Source organism: Giraffa tippelskirchi, chromosome 1, assembly GCF_054371585.1.
Source record: "Giraffa tippelskirchi isolate mGirTip1 chromosome 1, T2T-mGirTip1v1.2.pri, whole genome shotgun sequence".
In the NCBI taxonomy this organism is placed as follows: domain Eukaryota; kingdom Metazoa; phylum Chordata; class Mammalia; order Artiodactyla; family Giraffidae; genus Giraffa; species Giraffa tippelskirchi.
Genome location: NC_137275.1, coordinates 181371155 through 181388336, shown reverse-complemented (window position 1 = coordinate 181388336; position 17182 = coordinate 181371155). Strand labels below are relative to the sequence as shown.

Sequence of the window (17182 nt, the reverse complement as noted above, 5' to 3'; positions counted from 1 at the left end):
CCCTCACATTAGGTGTAGGACAGGGTACCCTTGAGGCTATAATCATCACTGTGACACCCTCCTCACCCCCACTGTGGTCGTTCCCTGGGCTGTGAAGGGGTCCCTGGAGTTGCTCTGATATTGATGCAATAATTGGAGCCCGGAGTGAGGAAGGGACCAGCCTAGGGTTAGTGGGCATCAAGCATAGCTGCTCCAGCCTCCTGAGGTCAGGCTAGACTGTCAGTGATTCGTTTGTACCAGATGGTTGCTTAGCAACCAGCGCTAGGCCCAGTTGACACATTCTTTTCTGTCAAAGAGACTTGGCATGAAGGAGGCTGTGGGCTATAGCAAATTAGACTCTTAAACACTTAAAGGAATGAGACGTATTTTTAAAAATGAAGTTTCATAATCATTTCTTTGTGGTATCTCAAAGGCAGAATTAGGCACTTGGTTCCATGGCCCTGTCTATACTTTCCTATAAGTACCCTGGAGTTAACTAGTACCCTTTCTGGGGTGGGTGCTGGTCATTAGGAAAGATAACAAAAATTGCTGTTTGTGTGGTGGTGGTGGTTTAGTCGCTAAGTCGTATCTGACTCTTGCAATCCCGTACACTGTAGCCTGTCAGGCTCCTCTGTCCATGGGATTCTCCAGGCAAGAATATTGGAGTGGGTTGCCATTTCCTTCTCCAGGGGATCTTCCCGACCCAGGAATCGAAACCGGGTCTCCTGCATTGCAGGCAGATGATTTACCAACTGAGCTATGAGGGAAGCTGTTTGTGTAGAGCTTAAAAATTTCTGGAGCGTTTTCCCTTCTATATTATCCACCTCTGCAACCACCACCTGGTCTCCATGTTAGCATGTTGTCTGCATTATCAGTGATGAGACGCATCTCTCTGGAAATACATGGATCCGGATGCCGTGGCTCCAGACTCCTTGTGGCACTCTGCACCTTCTTCCAGCTGCTGGCGGAGGCTGATCGAGACCAGGGATGTGGCCCAGAGTCACAGGTTTTCTCCTGCAGCTGCTCTGTCCTCTAGTGTTAGTCAAAGGAAGTCCTGCATTTGCTTTTACCCGCGGGAAGACTAGTCATGAGGATGGCTACTTTCTGACAGGAGGGAGCAGGTTACCCACTAGCTCATGCTTCGAGGAAGGTGATGGAGAGCATATGAGGAAGGGGCTGGCACTGGGTGGGTGCAGCGAGGCCCAGCATGAAGACATCAGACGGGAGCATCTGCAGGTCTGGGTCATGGATGACCTTTAGAATCACTCAGATGGCTGCTTATTTGGGAAAGAAAGCAAATATTAGCATTGGCAACCATGACCTCTTCTGGGCTTAGCTGCCCAGTGTCTTAGGTATTAGAATGAAAACCTGCTCTGGAATTACTTCATGGTTGTACATTTACTTTTTAGAATAAAAGAATCATTGTTTCTTCTTAAAATCTTCATAGGAATACAGATTTTTCCAAGACTATACTTTCCGTTATATCTGAGAAAGGACATTCCAAAATTTGGAATGCCTGAAAAAGACTGCTTTATGAGTTGTGGGATCCGGAAATGGTCTGCTCATTCATGTTTTCCTGGCAAGATGACCTCCCATGGTCTGTCTCTGAAGCGTTTTCAGACAGTCTGACGATAACCCTTCCAGAAGGGCTGCTGGAGTCAGTCCATTACCTAGGTCTCTGATTAGATTGCTTGTGAAAAGTAAATCATTTTTAAAGGTAGGCTGGGTCGTTACACCCTTGTGACTTTTCTGTTATTTTATACTTTTCCGTGGTTAACTTTTAAAAATCTTTGTTTACCCAGATGAGGAGAAAAGGCGACCTGATATTTTCCACGCATTAAAAATGGGTAAGTGCTTTAGAAAATCTTTTTGGATATTTAAGAATACAGTACTGTTTCTCCCAAACTAATGTCCATAGTCCTTTTCAAGGCCACCCAGAATATTTGAGAAAGAAACAGGTGTTTTGTTGTTTCCTGACTCTGGTTTCACCCAGGGAGGTTCAGACCCTGGAGGCTGGTAGTTATGATGCTTTGCACACAACTTCCAGATTATTTTCTCAGGTCCTCTCTGCTTCTCCTGCTAGACCCTATGGCTATGTCCTAACTTTTACTTACCTCTGAAATGCCTGGCTGCCCACCTACCTACTCCACTGTCTTTGTAATGAAGAGCTATTTAGTCTAGTATTGCCTCTCCTGAAACAGACCTCCACCTCCAGGAAGCCCACCCTGATCCTCACCTCTTAGGGAGACCTGGGCTCTCTTTCTGCGTGTGCATTGCCCCTCATCATCACTGTTCTTTTAAGATACCAATAACACTTCTCTCTTTCAGTAAAGCTATTTGCGTGCTTGCCTCCATCCCTTGTAGATTGAAGGATTGGAGAGTGGGGGCTACCTCTGACTCATCTTTGTAGCCCCTGTGAGGCCCAGCCACCTAGTACAGAGGCCGGCTCAGCTCATTTGTTACGGGAAACCACTGGGTAAATCATCCTGTGGTGCCAGACCCGTGGATCACCAGGACTTCTGCTTCTGTTGGCAGGAAACTTCCAGCTGGTCAAAGAGATTGCTGATGAAGACCCCAACCATGTGAACCTGGTTAACGGGGATGGGGCCACCCCACTAATGCTGGCAGCTGTCATGGGACAGCTGCCTCTGGTGCAGCTGCTGGTGGAGAGGCATGCCGACGTGGACAAGCAGGACAGTGCACACGGCTGGACAGCCCTCATGCAGGCCACCTACCACGGGTCAGTGCCAGCCCCACCCCTCAGCAGGGAGCCTAAGAGGATGCCCTGGCTTGAAATAGGGTGCCTGATGGGTTGCTGGTCCTGAGATGCTACAGATAAGCGCCACCCCTCCTCCCCTAGCTCCCTGCCCATTGTGAAGATGCTGAGACACTCAAAACGGTGCAGGCTTGGTCTGTCCTGCGTTCCTACCCTTTGTGGCCAGATTTCCTATTGCCTCAGCAGTTTTACCTGGTGCTTCCGCATCCCTTCTCATCCAGTCATCCGTCTACCTTCCTGGATGCCTCCTCCTTGTGGCAGGCTGACCAAGGGGCAGGGATCTGCGTATAGCCTTGCACCTGCTCGGTGGTGATCTGATTCCAAATTAGGGGCTCTGTCCTTGCCCTGCTTCAGTTGATCAGAGCACCCTCCTGTGTCCTCTGAAAGTGGTTTTCTTCCTCATTTGATCCTCAGACTTCCACATCAAAGACTCTGGCCTGCCAAAGAACTTCAATCAGGTCCCAATGAGGGGCAGGAGGGGTGGGGCCTGTGTGTGGTCCTGGGAGCCAGTGGTTTTGGGGCAGAGACTTGTGTTTTCATTTTATTCAAGGAAGGAGCACTCAGGCTTTGATTTCTGTCATGACTGCCTGCAGGGTAGGGAACAAAGATTGGGAGACAGCTTTCCGAGCCCTCTTTCACGTGCACAGATGCTGCTGGAGTTAAAGCCACCGCTCTTGTTGCCCAGGAGCAAGGCCACGCTTTCCCTTTTAGCGGGTCTCACTCTGGCTGTTTCTTTCTTCCACAGGAACAAAGAGATTGTCAAATATCTGCTAAACCAAGGAGCTGATGTTACTCTTCGTGCAAAAAATGGGTACACGGCCTTTGACCTAGTGATGCTGCTGAGTGATCCTGGTGGGTTGTTTTAGGAAAAGCGTTTTAAACCTGCTGGGAAGGTTCTGGCTGGGGATCCAGATCATCCCCTGTGTGTGACCACTTGCTTATTCAAGGCAGAAGCCACTCTCAAGCCCCCAGAGCAACCCCACATAGCCTCAGGCAAGTCTTCACTGCTCCCAAGTGAAGGCCGTGGGGGAGAATGGGCGCAGCTGGGACCAGCTAGTCCATGAGACCTCTTCTGGCTCCAGCCTTCCAGGAGTCTCCAGGCAGGAAGGCCTTGGCCATCCACGCAAATCCTAGAATGGTATCTGTGCCTCTCAGCTAGAAACTGAGTGACTCAGGAGGAAACAGGCCCCCAGGGACAAGGATAATAGACAAAGCAGTGACCGCCTTGGCTTATTATGTAGGTGGAAACTCCAGGTCAAGGGTCTTGTCAACATTACTAACCCCCAGCTAGCACCTGCTAGGACCTCGGACCCTCTGCCACTTTGACAGGCCTTCCTCTGGAACCTGTGGCTTCCCATTAGCTAACTCAGGGGATAAGGGGTCTCTCTGCCTGTCATCTCTCTTAGCACCCTCAAGTTTTAGCCCAGAGAGGGAGAAGCTGGGAGGCTCTTCTGACCCACAGACTCTGAGTCCTGAGCTGGATCCTACCCTGCTGACTCGGGGAGGGGAGGATTCTGCCTCCGTGAGTGGAGGGGCTCCCACTGCCTCTCTCAGTACGGAGGCTGCAGGCCAAGTGCCCTTCCTCACCACCAGCACTGCCACCCCCTCACCCTCCCCTCCTGTGGGACCCCCTTGTCACGGATATGTGCTGGTTCCATCTTATCCTTGCAGAGAGGATGTGCCCAGGAGTAACTGACCCTGGCTGGAGGGGTGGGGCCCTCCGCCCAGGTCCCATGGTCTCACTCCTGGCATGCAGTCTGCCGGCGACTCTGGGCTGCGTCGCACTCAGGCTTTTCTCCGACAGCCTCATCTCTTCCACTGTGTCTCTTCCTTCCCCCTATTCTCCCTCACTGCCTTTCCCAATAAAACAACCTACCCCAGTGGATTCTTCTCCTAGTGGGTTTTCAAATGAAGTTTTTGCCTGAAATTTTCAAAGATACACATGCTGGAGAGAAAAAAAAAAAAAGCAACAGTCAAGAGAAAAGCATATTCATAGTCTGTAGTATTTTCTTCTCAATCCTGCTTGTTGCTTTTTTAATAGCCTAGTCGAGTTAATAATAACTAATACTACTTAATTTTTCTTATGCACTTACCATATGTTAGGAATTCCCTCAGATCCTTCACACACCTTTATGTGGTGGGTACTGTCACCCTTTAATTGACCTGCAGTTACACAGCCTGGGAAGAACAGAGGCAGAATTCCAACTTCAGTCATCTGGCTGTAGAGCCTCTACTTTTTAAACACTCCACCCCTCTGCCCTCCTGGTAGGACAGGGGCATCTGGTTTTTATTTCCGTTTAAGTGGATTAAACCCTGCTGCCATGTTTGCCCCTTCTGAAGAGCCAGTGGAGAGGCAAGGGCACCGTGATCCTGGAGTAACACAGGCTCTGGCGCTGCGGTACTGAGTTCTCAGGCTGCTGGGGGTCGTCTTGAGACCCCTCCCCCCATGGCCCAACAGACATATTTGCAGGTAAAAGGCTGCTTTTTGTGTCCATAGACACGGAACTGGTTCGACTGCTGGCATCTGTCTGCATGCAGGTGAATAAAGACAAAGGCCGGCCCAGCCACCCGCCACCTCTGCCCCACTCGAAGGTCCGACAGCCCTGGAGTGTCCCGGTGCTGCCTGATGACAAAGGTGGACTCAAGGTTTGCCTTTTCCTGTCTTAAAAGCCATCAGAGAGCCATGCCCGAATAGGTGAAGCAGGAAGATGCTTGCCACTTCCTTATTACCCAGAGCTGCTTTAGGACAGGGTAACAAGTAGGGTTAACAGTAGGGGCAGGAAGTAAACTGGAGGCGAGCAATAGGGAATGGTGGTGACCAGGGAAAACAGAGGTGATGGTAACCACTTAGTGGCAGTAGTGGCTGCTTGCAATTGTGTGGGTCCATGTTGCTACCTCTTCCCATCGTTTTCAGGAGAAACTAAAAACCCAGATTTTGATGCAGAGACACAATTTATAAATGTAGAGAATGGTTGAAATTTTTTGCATGATGTACTGCTGAGCTGGCTAGCCTCGAACACCTTTCCTCCCTGGCCATCTGTCTGTGGCCTATGCTTCAGTGTGGACAGTATTTGCTGACTGTACCTTCTAGGGCCTCTCTGTGGTCCACAGGCCCCCACCAGCTGCTACTGGAAGCACCAGAGCCAAGCTCCAGCTGCTTATTTCTAAACAGCAAGTTGAATGTTTCTCATTGAATGTCTTATCCTCCCAGCCCTGCTCTGCTTGTTGAAAATCAAAATTATTTTTTCCCTTTTCCTGGCTGGGGTTCCAACACTTTCTCAGATCTGCAGACTTGGCATTCTTCTCATGTCTGTGGCTCACCCAAGGCCCTGGATCCTTCCTCTCAGTGTTGTTTGCATAGATCTCATCATCCTTGCCTCACTGCCATCTCCCGTCTCTGTAGACCAGGGCCTCGCAACCTCCCTTTGGTGCCATGCCAGTAACCTCTGAGCTCTCGTGGGGTTGTGTAGATGCCCTGGGGGTGGCACCTGGCCTCTCTCTGGGTGAAGAGGCGTCAGCTGCAGGAGCAGATGGCCCAGGCCTTGGAGTGGACAACCTGATGGCTCTCATGTTGTTACTGGAATAGGGGGAAGGAGGTTATGCAGTTTGAGATGTTAAGGTGTTTGGTGTTGCCTCTGTGTCCATCTGTCCGTCCCTGTTTGACTCTTTAAGACATCCAGCAAGTTGACATCGCTGGGTCTCTGTGTCTCAGACTGTGCAATAAGGAGATTGATGCAGAGCGTTAGCAAATTGGGTTCCCTGCCACCTCCAGACTATTGGGAAAGGCCCCCTACAGGCTGGGTCAGGAAGGATTTAGAGAGAACTAAGGGTACTGTGTCTATGGGATCGCACAGAGTCGGACACGACTGAAGCGACTTAGCAGCAGCAGCAGCAAGGGTGCTGTGGTCAATGGGTAATGCCTGCAGTGGGCCCAGGAGAAGAGGGGGAGGCATGTGTGGAGTGTGGCTGCCCTCCCTGGGTTCGGTGTTGTTGGGGCTTGACTTCTGCTCTGCATTCCCCTGGCAGTCCTGGTGGAACCGAATGTCTAATCGGTTCCGGAAGCTTAAACTGATGCAGACACTGCCGCGTGGGCTGTCCAGCAACCAGCCATTGCCTTTCTGTGATGAGCCAGAGCCAGCACTAGACTCCACAATGAGGGCGGCACCCCTGGACAAGACCAGCCGCTCTGGGCTCCCCGATATGGCCCCCATGACCAAAGACAATGGTAAGAAAAAGTTGCATGTGCGGTAGAATTTCCAGAATGGTCAAAGTCTGAACCACTTTGCCCTCTTCCTCCACCCTTCGCCCTCCCTCCTGGGCTGATGGCAGAGAGAAGATGGTGTTGAGATGTGACACTGGCGCAGAATGGCCAGTTTAGTGAAGACTTGAAGGACAGAAGTTCATCTAAGGGACTGACTGCTAAGGGTAGAATGGGGAGGCTGGCAGCAAGTCCCAGCTTCCTGTCCTGCATGCCCTGTTGAGAAACCTTGGCCAGTCACTGCCTCTCCCTTGCCTTTGATAGGTGATTTTCCCACTTGCCAAGTGTGATTGGTCTGCACCCACCAGCAGTGTTTTGAAGTAGAGTGAGTTACTGGGGTTGGAGTGGGGATAGTGAGCTCCCCACCACTGGAAGTATTCAATAGCTTGGATGACTTTGCCAGGGCACTGAAGAAGATTCCCACACTGGAAAATTGATTAGGTCAGATCCATTCTAACAGTCCGACTCTCCACACCCAGACTAGTTCCTTGGGTACCACTGTTTGAGACAGACTATTGAGCTCGACATACCATTGTCTGACCTAGCATGACAATGGTTTATGGAAAAGCTGCAAACACACTCTAAGATACCTTTTAAATGCTTCTCTTCTCTTCAAATATTGAATACCAATTATTATTAAATATTTAATCACTCGAGAGAGTTGGTTTTCCAGGATGAAGGCTGACCTAGTCACTTGTCCTCATGCTGTGAATTCGTTATGGTTGGGGGAGGGGGTCATTTCAGGAAACTTCCATTTGTTTCTCAGGTACTGGGAGCACAAGAGGAGAAAAGGAAGATGTGTTATTGACAACCATGGTGAGTTTGGGGCTTTTCTAAAAGCATTTCAGGTCTCTTCCAATCATTAGTGGATTGATTTATAAGGAGGGATGTGGGCACCTTTGTCTTTCTTTGTGGTGGTTACAGATGGGGTCGATGTCAAAATGTGTAGCAATGGGTATATCTCTGGCACCAAGGAATCAGAATAGATGCCAGCCCTAAATTCTGGATGAGGCTGTGCTGGTGCTTAGCAGCCAGGGCTAAGCCCTGATCATGTTATCAGGGAGGTAGCACTGAGTACAGGGGCCGTGTCGGGGTAGGAATTGATGGTGACATTGGACTTACCGTTTTGGTTATGGAGAGCCAAGGAGAGAGGAGTCAAAGAAGAGAGTATGTTTCCAGCTTGAGAGAGGCCTCAGTGTCCTCATCTATAAATTAGAGATGTATCAGTTTTAGGTTCAGCTATGAGTAACAAAATCCCCAAATAATTGGCATAAATTTGACAGGATCATATTTCTTTCAAGTAAGTGAAGTTCAAGACTGGTTCATTGATCCATAGAATTAGGGACCTAGGTTCCTTTTACCTGTTGGTCTCCCTGGCATGGCTTCTACTACCAAGGTTACCTCTAGGTCTAAGACAGCTGCCAGAGCCCCATCCATTACTGCTTCATTCCAGCTGACAGCAAAGATGACTGGAGAAGGGTGACTATGGGCACAGGCCAGGTGTCTGTAAAGAAGTTTCCTGGAAATTCACACATCACTTTTTGCTTACATTAAATGGGCCAGAATTTAGTCACATGGCCCATTCACTCTGCATAGAAGTCTTTGTTCCAAGCTGGTCGTGTGCTCATCTATCAGGCGTGTCTGTGAGGAAGATATGGAGGATGGATATTATGTGATGGCTAGCCTTGTCTTAACGTAGGAGATGCTATCCCTCATGGTTGTGGTTTTTAAGTATCATCCCCAGGAAGATCTTAACATAACGTCTGACCCAGATTGAACTCTTATTTATCTGCTGTGTGACCTTGGATGTGTTACCTCACTTCTCTGGGCTTCATTTCTCTTCTCTGGAATGAGAGTCTCCTGGTTGGAGTTGCGCTCAAGTCCCTTTAACTCTGAGGCCCTAATCTGAAGGCCGGCCAGGAGAGGGCAGTGTTGGAGAGAAGAAAGGAGCAGAGGTGCCCCCCAAAGAACTAAGCTGCCCCAGGATCTTTGGGGCCCTGAAGGGGTCTGTCTGCTCTGCCCTGCTGTGAGATAGGTATAAATTGGTGTCTGCACATTGACCATGGGACTTACAACATTTGATAATGTTATTAAATAGCAATCATTGCTTTCAGTATGTAGACAGAAATGCTCTTACTGAAATTTTGGAAGATGCAGTAAAGTATAAAGAAAAAATTGCCCTTGGTCACACATCCAGATATAATCATGATTGACATTTTGTGGCATATATCTTTTGAGTATTTTTCCTAATCATTTTTTGTATCTATGAATATGATATGCTATATATAATAAACAAATACTTAGCACAGCACTAAATATGTACCAGCCAAATGCTTATTAAGTATTTGCTGCAGTTTACATATATTCACTCACTTATATCCCAAGAAACCATGCCAGCTCAGGCACTGTTGTTGTTGTTCAGTCGCTAAGTCATGTCTGACTCTGTGACCCCATGGACTGCGACATGCCAGACCTCCCTGTTCTTCACTATCTCCCGGAGTTTGCCCAAGTTCATGTCCATTGAGTCGGTGATGCACTGTTATCTTCCCCCATTGTGCCGAACCTGCTGTATTAACAGTTTGTCATGACCATCTTTTCTGTGTCAGAAACACTCTTTGGCCCCATCACATTCAATGACTAAATGACGTAACATTCCATCATCTCTTTATCCAAGACTGACCTGCTGGACTTTGGGGTTCCTAGTTTTTGTTTTCACAGCTCTGATGAATTATCCTTATGCAGATGAGGTTGTTGAGGTCCAGAGGGGTCGGCCCTTATTCACAGACTCTCAGAAAAGCAGGACAGTGCCTGGTGGGAACCCAGGAGGCTCCCCACTTCCCATCTTGTTGCTCTCCTGTCCCACCTCCTTATGCCCCGTAGAGGGTGGCGGTGTGCCCACCTGCCCGGTGGCAGATGGAGGATGGCCAGGGTGCTCTGCTGAGTAGGCGTTTGCAGCCATTCTCGCAGAGATGCCCGCCTGCCCGGCTCCCGAGGCAGGTTTAGCTGTGGGATGCCCTTCCCTGCAAAGCACCATCTGGCACCAAGTTCACTGTCTTTTCTTAATTAAAGTTACTGTGGACCGTGTGAAAGCTTTTCCTTGATGATCCACTAGTCATCATGGTGTGGATTTTATACTGACCCCAATCGCAATTTCAAAACTTAAAATTGCAGTTAAAAATGTCAGCAGTGGGAGGTGTGGCTAGAGCAGGAAGAAAGTGGTGGGATGGGGGATGGGAGTGTCTGCTGGGCTTGCAGAGAGCCAGCCTGGGCCTGCCAGTGCCCTCATCCCCTCCTCCTGGAACCCCAGCTCTGGTCACACCAGCCTCTTTGCAGTTCTGCACACTGGTCTTGCTCCTCTTGTCTCCAGCCCTTCCTGCATTCCATTCCCTCAGTCTGCAGGGCCCTTTCCCAGCACAGCACACCCAGCGCTTCTAGGCTTCCCCATGGCTCTCTGCAGTCCCTCCCCCTGTGCTAGTCTTGTTGCTGTGCACAGACCCAAGAGAACCTGGGGGGTGGAGCAGAGCAGACGTGGGTATCACTCGGCTGCTGGGAGGAGAGCTGAGGATATTACGTGGGTTTCTGGCTTGGCTGTGGTGGGGGGTGGGGTTTGGGGGTCCTGCCATTCTCTGAGAAGCAGGAGAGACCTGGAGTCTTCCTCCCAGAACCAGGAGCCCCCCTGCGGCTTGCCTAACCCACAGCCTGTCTTTTTCAGCTTCGAAATGGAGCCCCCTTCACCAGACTCCCGAGCGACAAGCTGAAGGCAGTCATCCCCCCTTTCTTGCCCCCTTCCAGCTTTGAGCTGTGGAGCTCAGATCGGTCCCGGACATGTCACAATGGGAAGGCAGACCCCATGAAGACTGTGCTGCCCCAGAGAGCCAGCAGAGGCCACCCCGCTGGTGGAGGGAGCACGGACAGTGTAAGTTGTCCAGTTCACACACTTTGACGTTTCATCTACCACTCTCTGATGTTGTGATGGATTGCAGGCGGAGGGACCTCAGACCCCTTCTGATCTAGGGGGGCTGTAGCTTTTTATTTTCTTTTAAGTGAGTGATACTCCTTTGTCTAATGAAACCCTGCAGAGGAATTTAATAAGTAAGCAGTTTAGAGTGAATGAAAGTGGAAGCCCCTCTCCCTGGAATCCTGGAGCCCTGAGGAACACAGGTTGAAAACCTGATCTAATCCAGCCTTCCCTTTAATAGATGAAGCAACAGCCCAGAGAACGGAGGTGGTTGCTGAAGATCACTGAGCCAAGTGGGGTTGAGGATGCTGGGACCAAAAATCAGGTTCTTGGCTCTAATCAGGCTCCACACTACATTTTTGCACAGGTTCAGGACCAAACTCAAACACTGGAGGCCACTGTGTGTGCTCCTAGAGTTTTCTTGCAACCAGAGTGTGACTTCTGTCCTTTTGACCATGGTGGTCTCTGACTTGGTTGCCCTCAGTGTGTTTCTGTGACGTACTAAGGGGTCCCTCTCAATGTGGGAGCTGACACCCACACTAGTAGACTGTAGACAATGGAGATTCGGGGACTTAGGCCTGACCCTGCTGCTTTGTGTTGAGTGACTGGAGACACTCAGAGCCCCCGTCTCTGTCTGCCCCCTGGTGCTTGCTGCTGCCTTCCTGGACTGCTGTAATGCCAAATCACTAGTCGGAGACCAAGGCCCTGGTGCCTGGAAGTGTTTAAAATGGACGGAGTGGGTTTATGTTAGTCCACCACATGGGAGGAGGTGGGTGACCTGTGGGAAACGGTGTCACAGGTGCTTAGCCTGAGCTAATGGTCGGCCGAGTTGTCAGCAGGTAGATTTGCACTCCCATCCCTCGGGGGCCTCCTAGCAGGCTGATCAAGGATCAGCTAGGATGGGCCAGCTGAACTCCAGGGCCCTCCGCATGGTGACCTGTGTGTCAGAAGGAATGAACAGCACACTCTAACTGCCATATCCGCCTTATTCTTGCAGACTCTCGTCAGGCCGGTGAAATTTCCATCTCTCTCCAGAAGCCCAGCCTCCCCCGCCAATTCTGGAAACTTCAACCACTCACCTCATTCTTCTGGTGGCTCCAGTGGGGGAGGAGGCATGAGCAGGCATGGTGGGGAGCTGCATAACCGCTCAGGTGGGTCCCCAGGCAGCCCAGTCCAGGAAGGTGGGAAGATCACTTAGGGTTGAGGGTGTGAACTGCAGACAGTCCTTGAGACCACTGCGTGTGCACTGTCTTTCTCATTGATGTGCCTAAAGGATTTTTCAGTGAATTTCCAATTCCGAGTTTGTTTTATGCAGTTTCTTAGGGCAAGGAAGTGGGGAGTGGTAAGGGAAGAGAGAGTCTGTAATGATCTATTTTGTTAGAAAATTTTGCAAGAAACTAAGAGAAATGAATAGTGTTTTTGTGGTGTTTAAAGTCCTTGAAGGTTAAACCTTAGGTATCTTCTCATCCTGATTCTTCAATGAACAAATGAAGGAACTGAAGCTCAGAGTGGTTGATGGATTTGCCCAGGAGTACACAGCAAGGAGGTGACAATTAAAACTCAAAGCTGTTTGCCCTACCATTGTTTTGGGCTTATGGCATACTTTCCTTCTCTTTAAGTTTACTTGTTTTCAGTCATTACATGTATTTACCATATTCTTTCAGAAAATATTACTGGCCACTTATTAAATATAGGCCAAAGTCTAGGTGATAGAGCACGTAGCAATAAAAAATTCAAAGTCAGTTTTGTAGGAAGTTGTATTCTGGTGCAAACGGATAATTTTTTAAAAAAAAACTAAGAATAGATTTTTAAGTGGGGGCTTTCCAGGTAATGCTAGTGGTAAAGAACCCACCTGCCAATGCAGAGGATGCAAGAGACATGGGTTCAATCTCTGATCCGGGAAGATCCCCTGAAGAAGGAAATGGCATCCTGCTCCAGTATTCTTGCCTGGCAATTTTTTTTTTTTAATCTGAGAATAGTAAATACTGTAAAAAAATCAAACAAAAGAGAATATGGAAAAAGGTAATGAGGTTGGTTACAGGATACTCTCTAGTCTTCTCCTAGGGCATCCAGGATTAACTAAAGCGAGCTTTGCAGGAAGGCACCACGCTTTATGCCATTACATAGGAATGTAATGCATGCTTCTTGTGGGAAAGCTTGAAAACCAGCTAAAGCAAAAGGCAAAAAAAAAAGTATAATCTCACCCACTAGGAATCCTTGTTAACATTTTGATGTGTATCTTGCAAGGTACATTTCGCTTATTTATGAAAGAAGAGTAATTTTTTGAGCACTTAGTGTGTGCCAGGCACAGTGCCCTTTAAGTGGATTGTCTCCTTCAGTCCTCCAGCAGCCTGTGAGGTATCCTCCCCAGTTTCCAGAAGCGGGGACTGGGGCTCCGGGGAGTTAAATTAACTCAGCCAGAGTCACACAGCAGTGCAACAGCAGAGCCAGACCCACACGCAGGCAGGCTGACTTCTGAGTATACTCTGCTTTGTAATCTTTTCCCTCTTTGTGCCTGTTTCCATGTTGTAACCACCTTTTTATGCCAATGCACGTGTGTCTACAGCATCTTTCATTTTTTAAACTTTTTATCTTATATTGAAGTAGCACTGAAGGAGGGCATGACAACCCACTCCAGTAATCTTGCCTGGAGAATCCCATGGACAGAAGAGCATGGTGGGCTACAGTCTGTAGGGTTGCAAAGAGTTGGACATGACTGAAGTGACTTAGCACTTAGCCAATTAACAATGTTGTGATATGTCCAGGTGGACAGCCTGAAAGGGACTCAGCCATACGTATGCACGTATCCATTCTCCCAAACTCCCTTCCCATCCAGGCTGTCACATAACATTGAACAGAGTTCCCTGTGGACAGCATCTTTTAAATAAACAAACAGCCTTCCACTCATGTGAGGCGTCACAATTTTAATTAACCAGTTCCCTCTTGTTGAACACTGAGGCTGCTCCAGATTTTCACTCCTGTAGATCCCACTCTAAGTAATGGCTTCAGAGCGCTGGGCTTACACACTTGCTTAGTGATTTGCTTAATGTAAGTGCCTCTGAATTGGTGGCAGGGTCAATGGGTTTGCCTGTTTTTGAAGCTTTCCATTTTGCCCTCCAGAACGGCCCTGTTTATACATGTAAAATATTTACAGCAGTACCTGACATCTGGTCAGTGCCCTGTAAATCGTAGTTATCAGTGTTCCCCCTCTGATGCCCTCCCTAGCCCTGGATATTATCATTTTCCCCTTTCCCTTCATCACAATTCAAGGTTGCTGGTAGGTTTGGAGAAATAGGGAGAGGGAACATGGCAATCAGGATTCAAGCAAGGAAGCCAAGCCCCTGAGTGTTATGGAGTGAGAAAGCTATTGACACAACTATGGGAGTAGCTGGGGATGTGAAGGTTCAGAATGGGGAGATGGGGATGGTGTTGGATGGTGCTGGAGGAGCCCTGGTGGGGCAGTGTGTGCAGCTGTCAGAAGGCGCTGGGAGGGGCTGCTGTGGTAACCCAGGGCTGGCCTGGTGTCTGGCCTGCTGAAGGCTGACTGAGTTGGCCGTGGCGTGGTGGAAAGCGAGGACAAACTGGAGCCTTGGTGGCCTGTCTACCTGCCAGTTGTCATACGTAGTCCTGTGGTCAGCCCTGACCTAGAGCCAGGGGATGGTCTGGGAAATGTGGTTTCGGCTCAGCTGGGTCAGCACCTGACGTCCACTGCCCATGCTGCAGTGCTTTGGCCCTTGGCAGTCATTTCTATTCCTCTTTCCTCAGGTGGCAGCATAGACAGTGTCCTCTCCCAGATCGCTGCCCAGAGGAAAAAAGCAGCCGGATTATCTGAGCAGAAGCCCAGCCATCGATCAAGTCCTGTTGGGCCAGCGCCCAGCTCCAGCCCGTCTGAACTCCCTGTCTCCTCAGCAGGCGGCAGTGTTCCTGGTGGCAAGGTGCTTGTTCTGTTTCCGTCTCCTCCTCTGATGCTCATAGGTCCTGTCCTAGCGCCGTTGGCACCCTAGGGAGTGCGGGCAGTGCTGCTGTCATGGTACAGACTAAACCTTCCATCCGGCTGCCCCTGGGCTTTCCAAGAAGGGTGGTTTCCAAGATCACATCCTGTGCCCTTGGTGTTGTGTGCACTCGTGTTCACCTCCCACCTGATCTCCAAGACACCTCCAGGTGGGATGGGTGCAGAGGAGCAGGGTGCTCCTGGGGTGAGCACCAGGTACTGCAGCTCTGTGCTGGTCATCCAGTCTCACACAACACATGTTTTTGTTCGTTGATTTAGAGCAAAAGGGTTCCTAGTGGTTTCAGGAGCAACCACCTGGGTTCTAATCTCAGCCTCACATTTTAGCATTTAGAATGGGGCCAGTACCTGGTACACTTGTGTAAATGTCTGGTGTTACTGTTGACAGTCATAGCAGTAATCACCCTCCTACCTTATCCTTCCACTAGCCATATCTTAGGAGCATCTGCTCTGTGCTCACTTCCAGCAGTGAGGATCCAGCAATGAATGAAGGGGTTGGTGACTGTTCTCTTGGTGTCACTACAGACACAGCAGTGTGTCTCATGGAGAAGGGAGGATGCTATGGGGCATGTGTCCTTGCCGATTCTTGAGGGCATCAGTGACATCTCAATGGAGATCTGAAGGGTGAGGTGAAAGGAGCAGGGTGGGATGGAATGAGACTGTCTCAGGGTGAGGTGATGGCACATGCAGGGCTCCAGAGGTGAGTATGCAGCATAGGAAGGGAGCTATAAGAAGGATGGTGAACAGGACAGAGCTGAGGCCTCATCTGCCTCCATTAATGAGCCCCAGAGCAGTTACTGGGCTTCTTAGGTGGCCCTGGGGGTAAAGAACCCGCTTGCCAATGCAGAAGACATAAGAGACGCACATTCGATCCCTGCATTGGGAAGATCCCCTGGAGGAGGGCGTGACAACCCACTCCAGTATTCTTGCCTGGAGAATCCCATGGACAGAGGAGCCTGGTGGGCTACAGTCCAACCATTGTTGGTTATACAGCTTTCTTCGTTATTCAAAGTCCCTTATGCAATTGGTCCTGTATAATTAGTTTCTTTACAATGTAGCTGCAGGAAAAAAAAAAAAAAATCTCTGTATATGTTAGCATATTTTCTATTATGTTCAACATTACTTGTGTACTAGTATTTATGAAATTAAGTTCCTTTTAGAATTCAGCTCTAGGTAAAAAATGTCTACTGATACTTCAATATGTTTTATTTCATCTGATAGTAAAAATTCTATAATTAGCATATTTCTCTTTTTGCCCTTGCTGCTAGGAAACTCAGCTACTCATTACAGTAAATCTGCTACTCTAGAATTTTTATATAGTTTTCCTCTTCTCTGTTGTCTAAAATTTTCTGTTTCTATTCTGATGGTCTTATTATATGTGTTATATATTGTTAGCTTCCTTTCATTGTTGTTGGAAATAGGGAGGCATCTAAGTTATAAATTATATTAACCATTGCATCACCTGGATGCACCTGTCATATTTTAAGTATGTACAAATGTGTTCTGATGAAAGAAAATTGTGTCAGAAGATGCATTCAGGAAACAGAAAACTGGAGAAACAATCCAGTTCAATGATCACCTGATAGTCCTAGCATAAGAATATGCTGTAAACTTGGGGAGCTACTTAAACACTCAGATTTCTGGGTTCCACACAGCTTAACTAAATGAGACTCTCAGGGTAGGGTCTGAGGAATCTGTTTTTCTCTTCTAAGAGTGTTGGCAGCCAGTCCACCCCAAGTTCTTAGAAATCACTGCCCTAAATCAAAGGACACAGGAGTGGGCTTTCTGTCAAAGGCTCTAGCAGCAAAATGGAGACATGAAGTGCTTTTCAAAGACTCCCTTAGGAAGAATTAGAAATTAGTATTCAAAATGTGAGCCTGATGATTCTGGGTTTTGCACTTTGCTTAAACCAAGCACACTGCAGTGGTAGAATATTTGTAAGGCGTGACTTCTGACGTGAAGTGCCTTAGCAGATACAGAATGGAGATGGGGTGGGGCCGGAGTGTGCTTCACTTCCCAGATCTCAGAAAGCCCAAAGTTCCCTTGGGAATACCAGCTTTCTGTTCCCACCCAAAAGCACAGTGGTTGAAAACAGAATGCATCTCTTACACTTGTACATCTGTGGCTGGGCAGCCTGGTCTGGATTTAGCTGGGTGGTGCTTCTGGACTGAGGGGATCTCTTACATGTTTGACTGTTGGCTA

General features: G+C 48.8%; 2 protein-coding genes across 5 annotated transcripts in view; one reads left to right on the top strand and one right to left on the bottom strand.

Moving 5' to 3' along the window:
• The window catches only part of GALNT12 (polypeptide N-acetylgalactosaminyltransferase 12), a 60545-nt gene extending 60316 nt beyond the window's left edge, over positions 1-229 (bottom strand). For both annotated transcript variants that reach the window (XM_081511992.1, XM_081512020.1), the window contains exon 1: positions 67-229. The gene's annotated coding sequence lies outside the window, so the exon portion shown is untranslated. The remainder of the gene's footprint in view (positions 1-66) is intronic.
• ANKS6 (ankyrin repeat and sterile alpha motif domain containing 6) overlaps positions 1-17182 on the top strand; it is a 54023-nt gene that overhangs the window by 10637 nt on the left and 26204 nt on the right. For all 3 annotated transcript variants that reach the window (XR_014060073.1, XM_081511962.1, XM_081511951.1), the window contains exons 3-11: positions 1782-1826; positions 2515-2719; positions 3501-3607; positions 5253-5401; positions 6782-6980; positions 7780-7829; positions 10726-10929; positions 11969-12122; positions 14737-14906. Coding sequence is in view for 2 of the 3 variants with exons in the window: in XM_081511962.1 (XP_081368088.1) it covers positions 1782-1826; positions 2515-2719; positions 3501-3607; positions 5253-5401; positions 6782-6980; positions 7780-7829; positions 10726-10929; positions 11969-12122; positions 14737-14906 (1283 nt within the window). In the remaining variant the exon portion in view is untranslated. The remainder of the gene's footprint in view (positions 1-1781; positions 1827-2514; positions 2720-3500; positions 3608-5252; positions 5402-6781; positions 6981-7779; positions 7830-10725; positions 10930-11968; positions 12123-14736; positions 14907-17182) is intronic.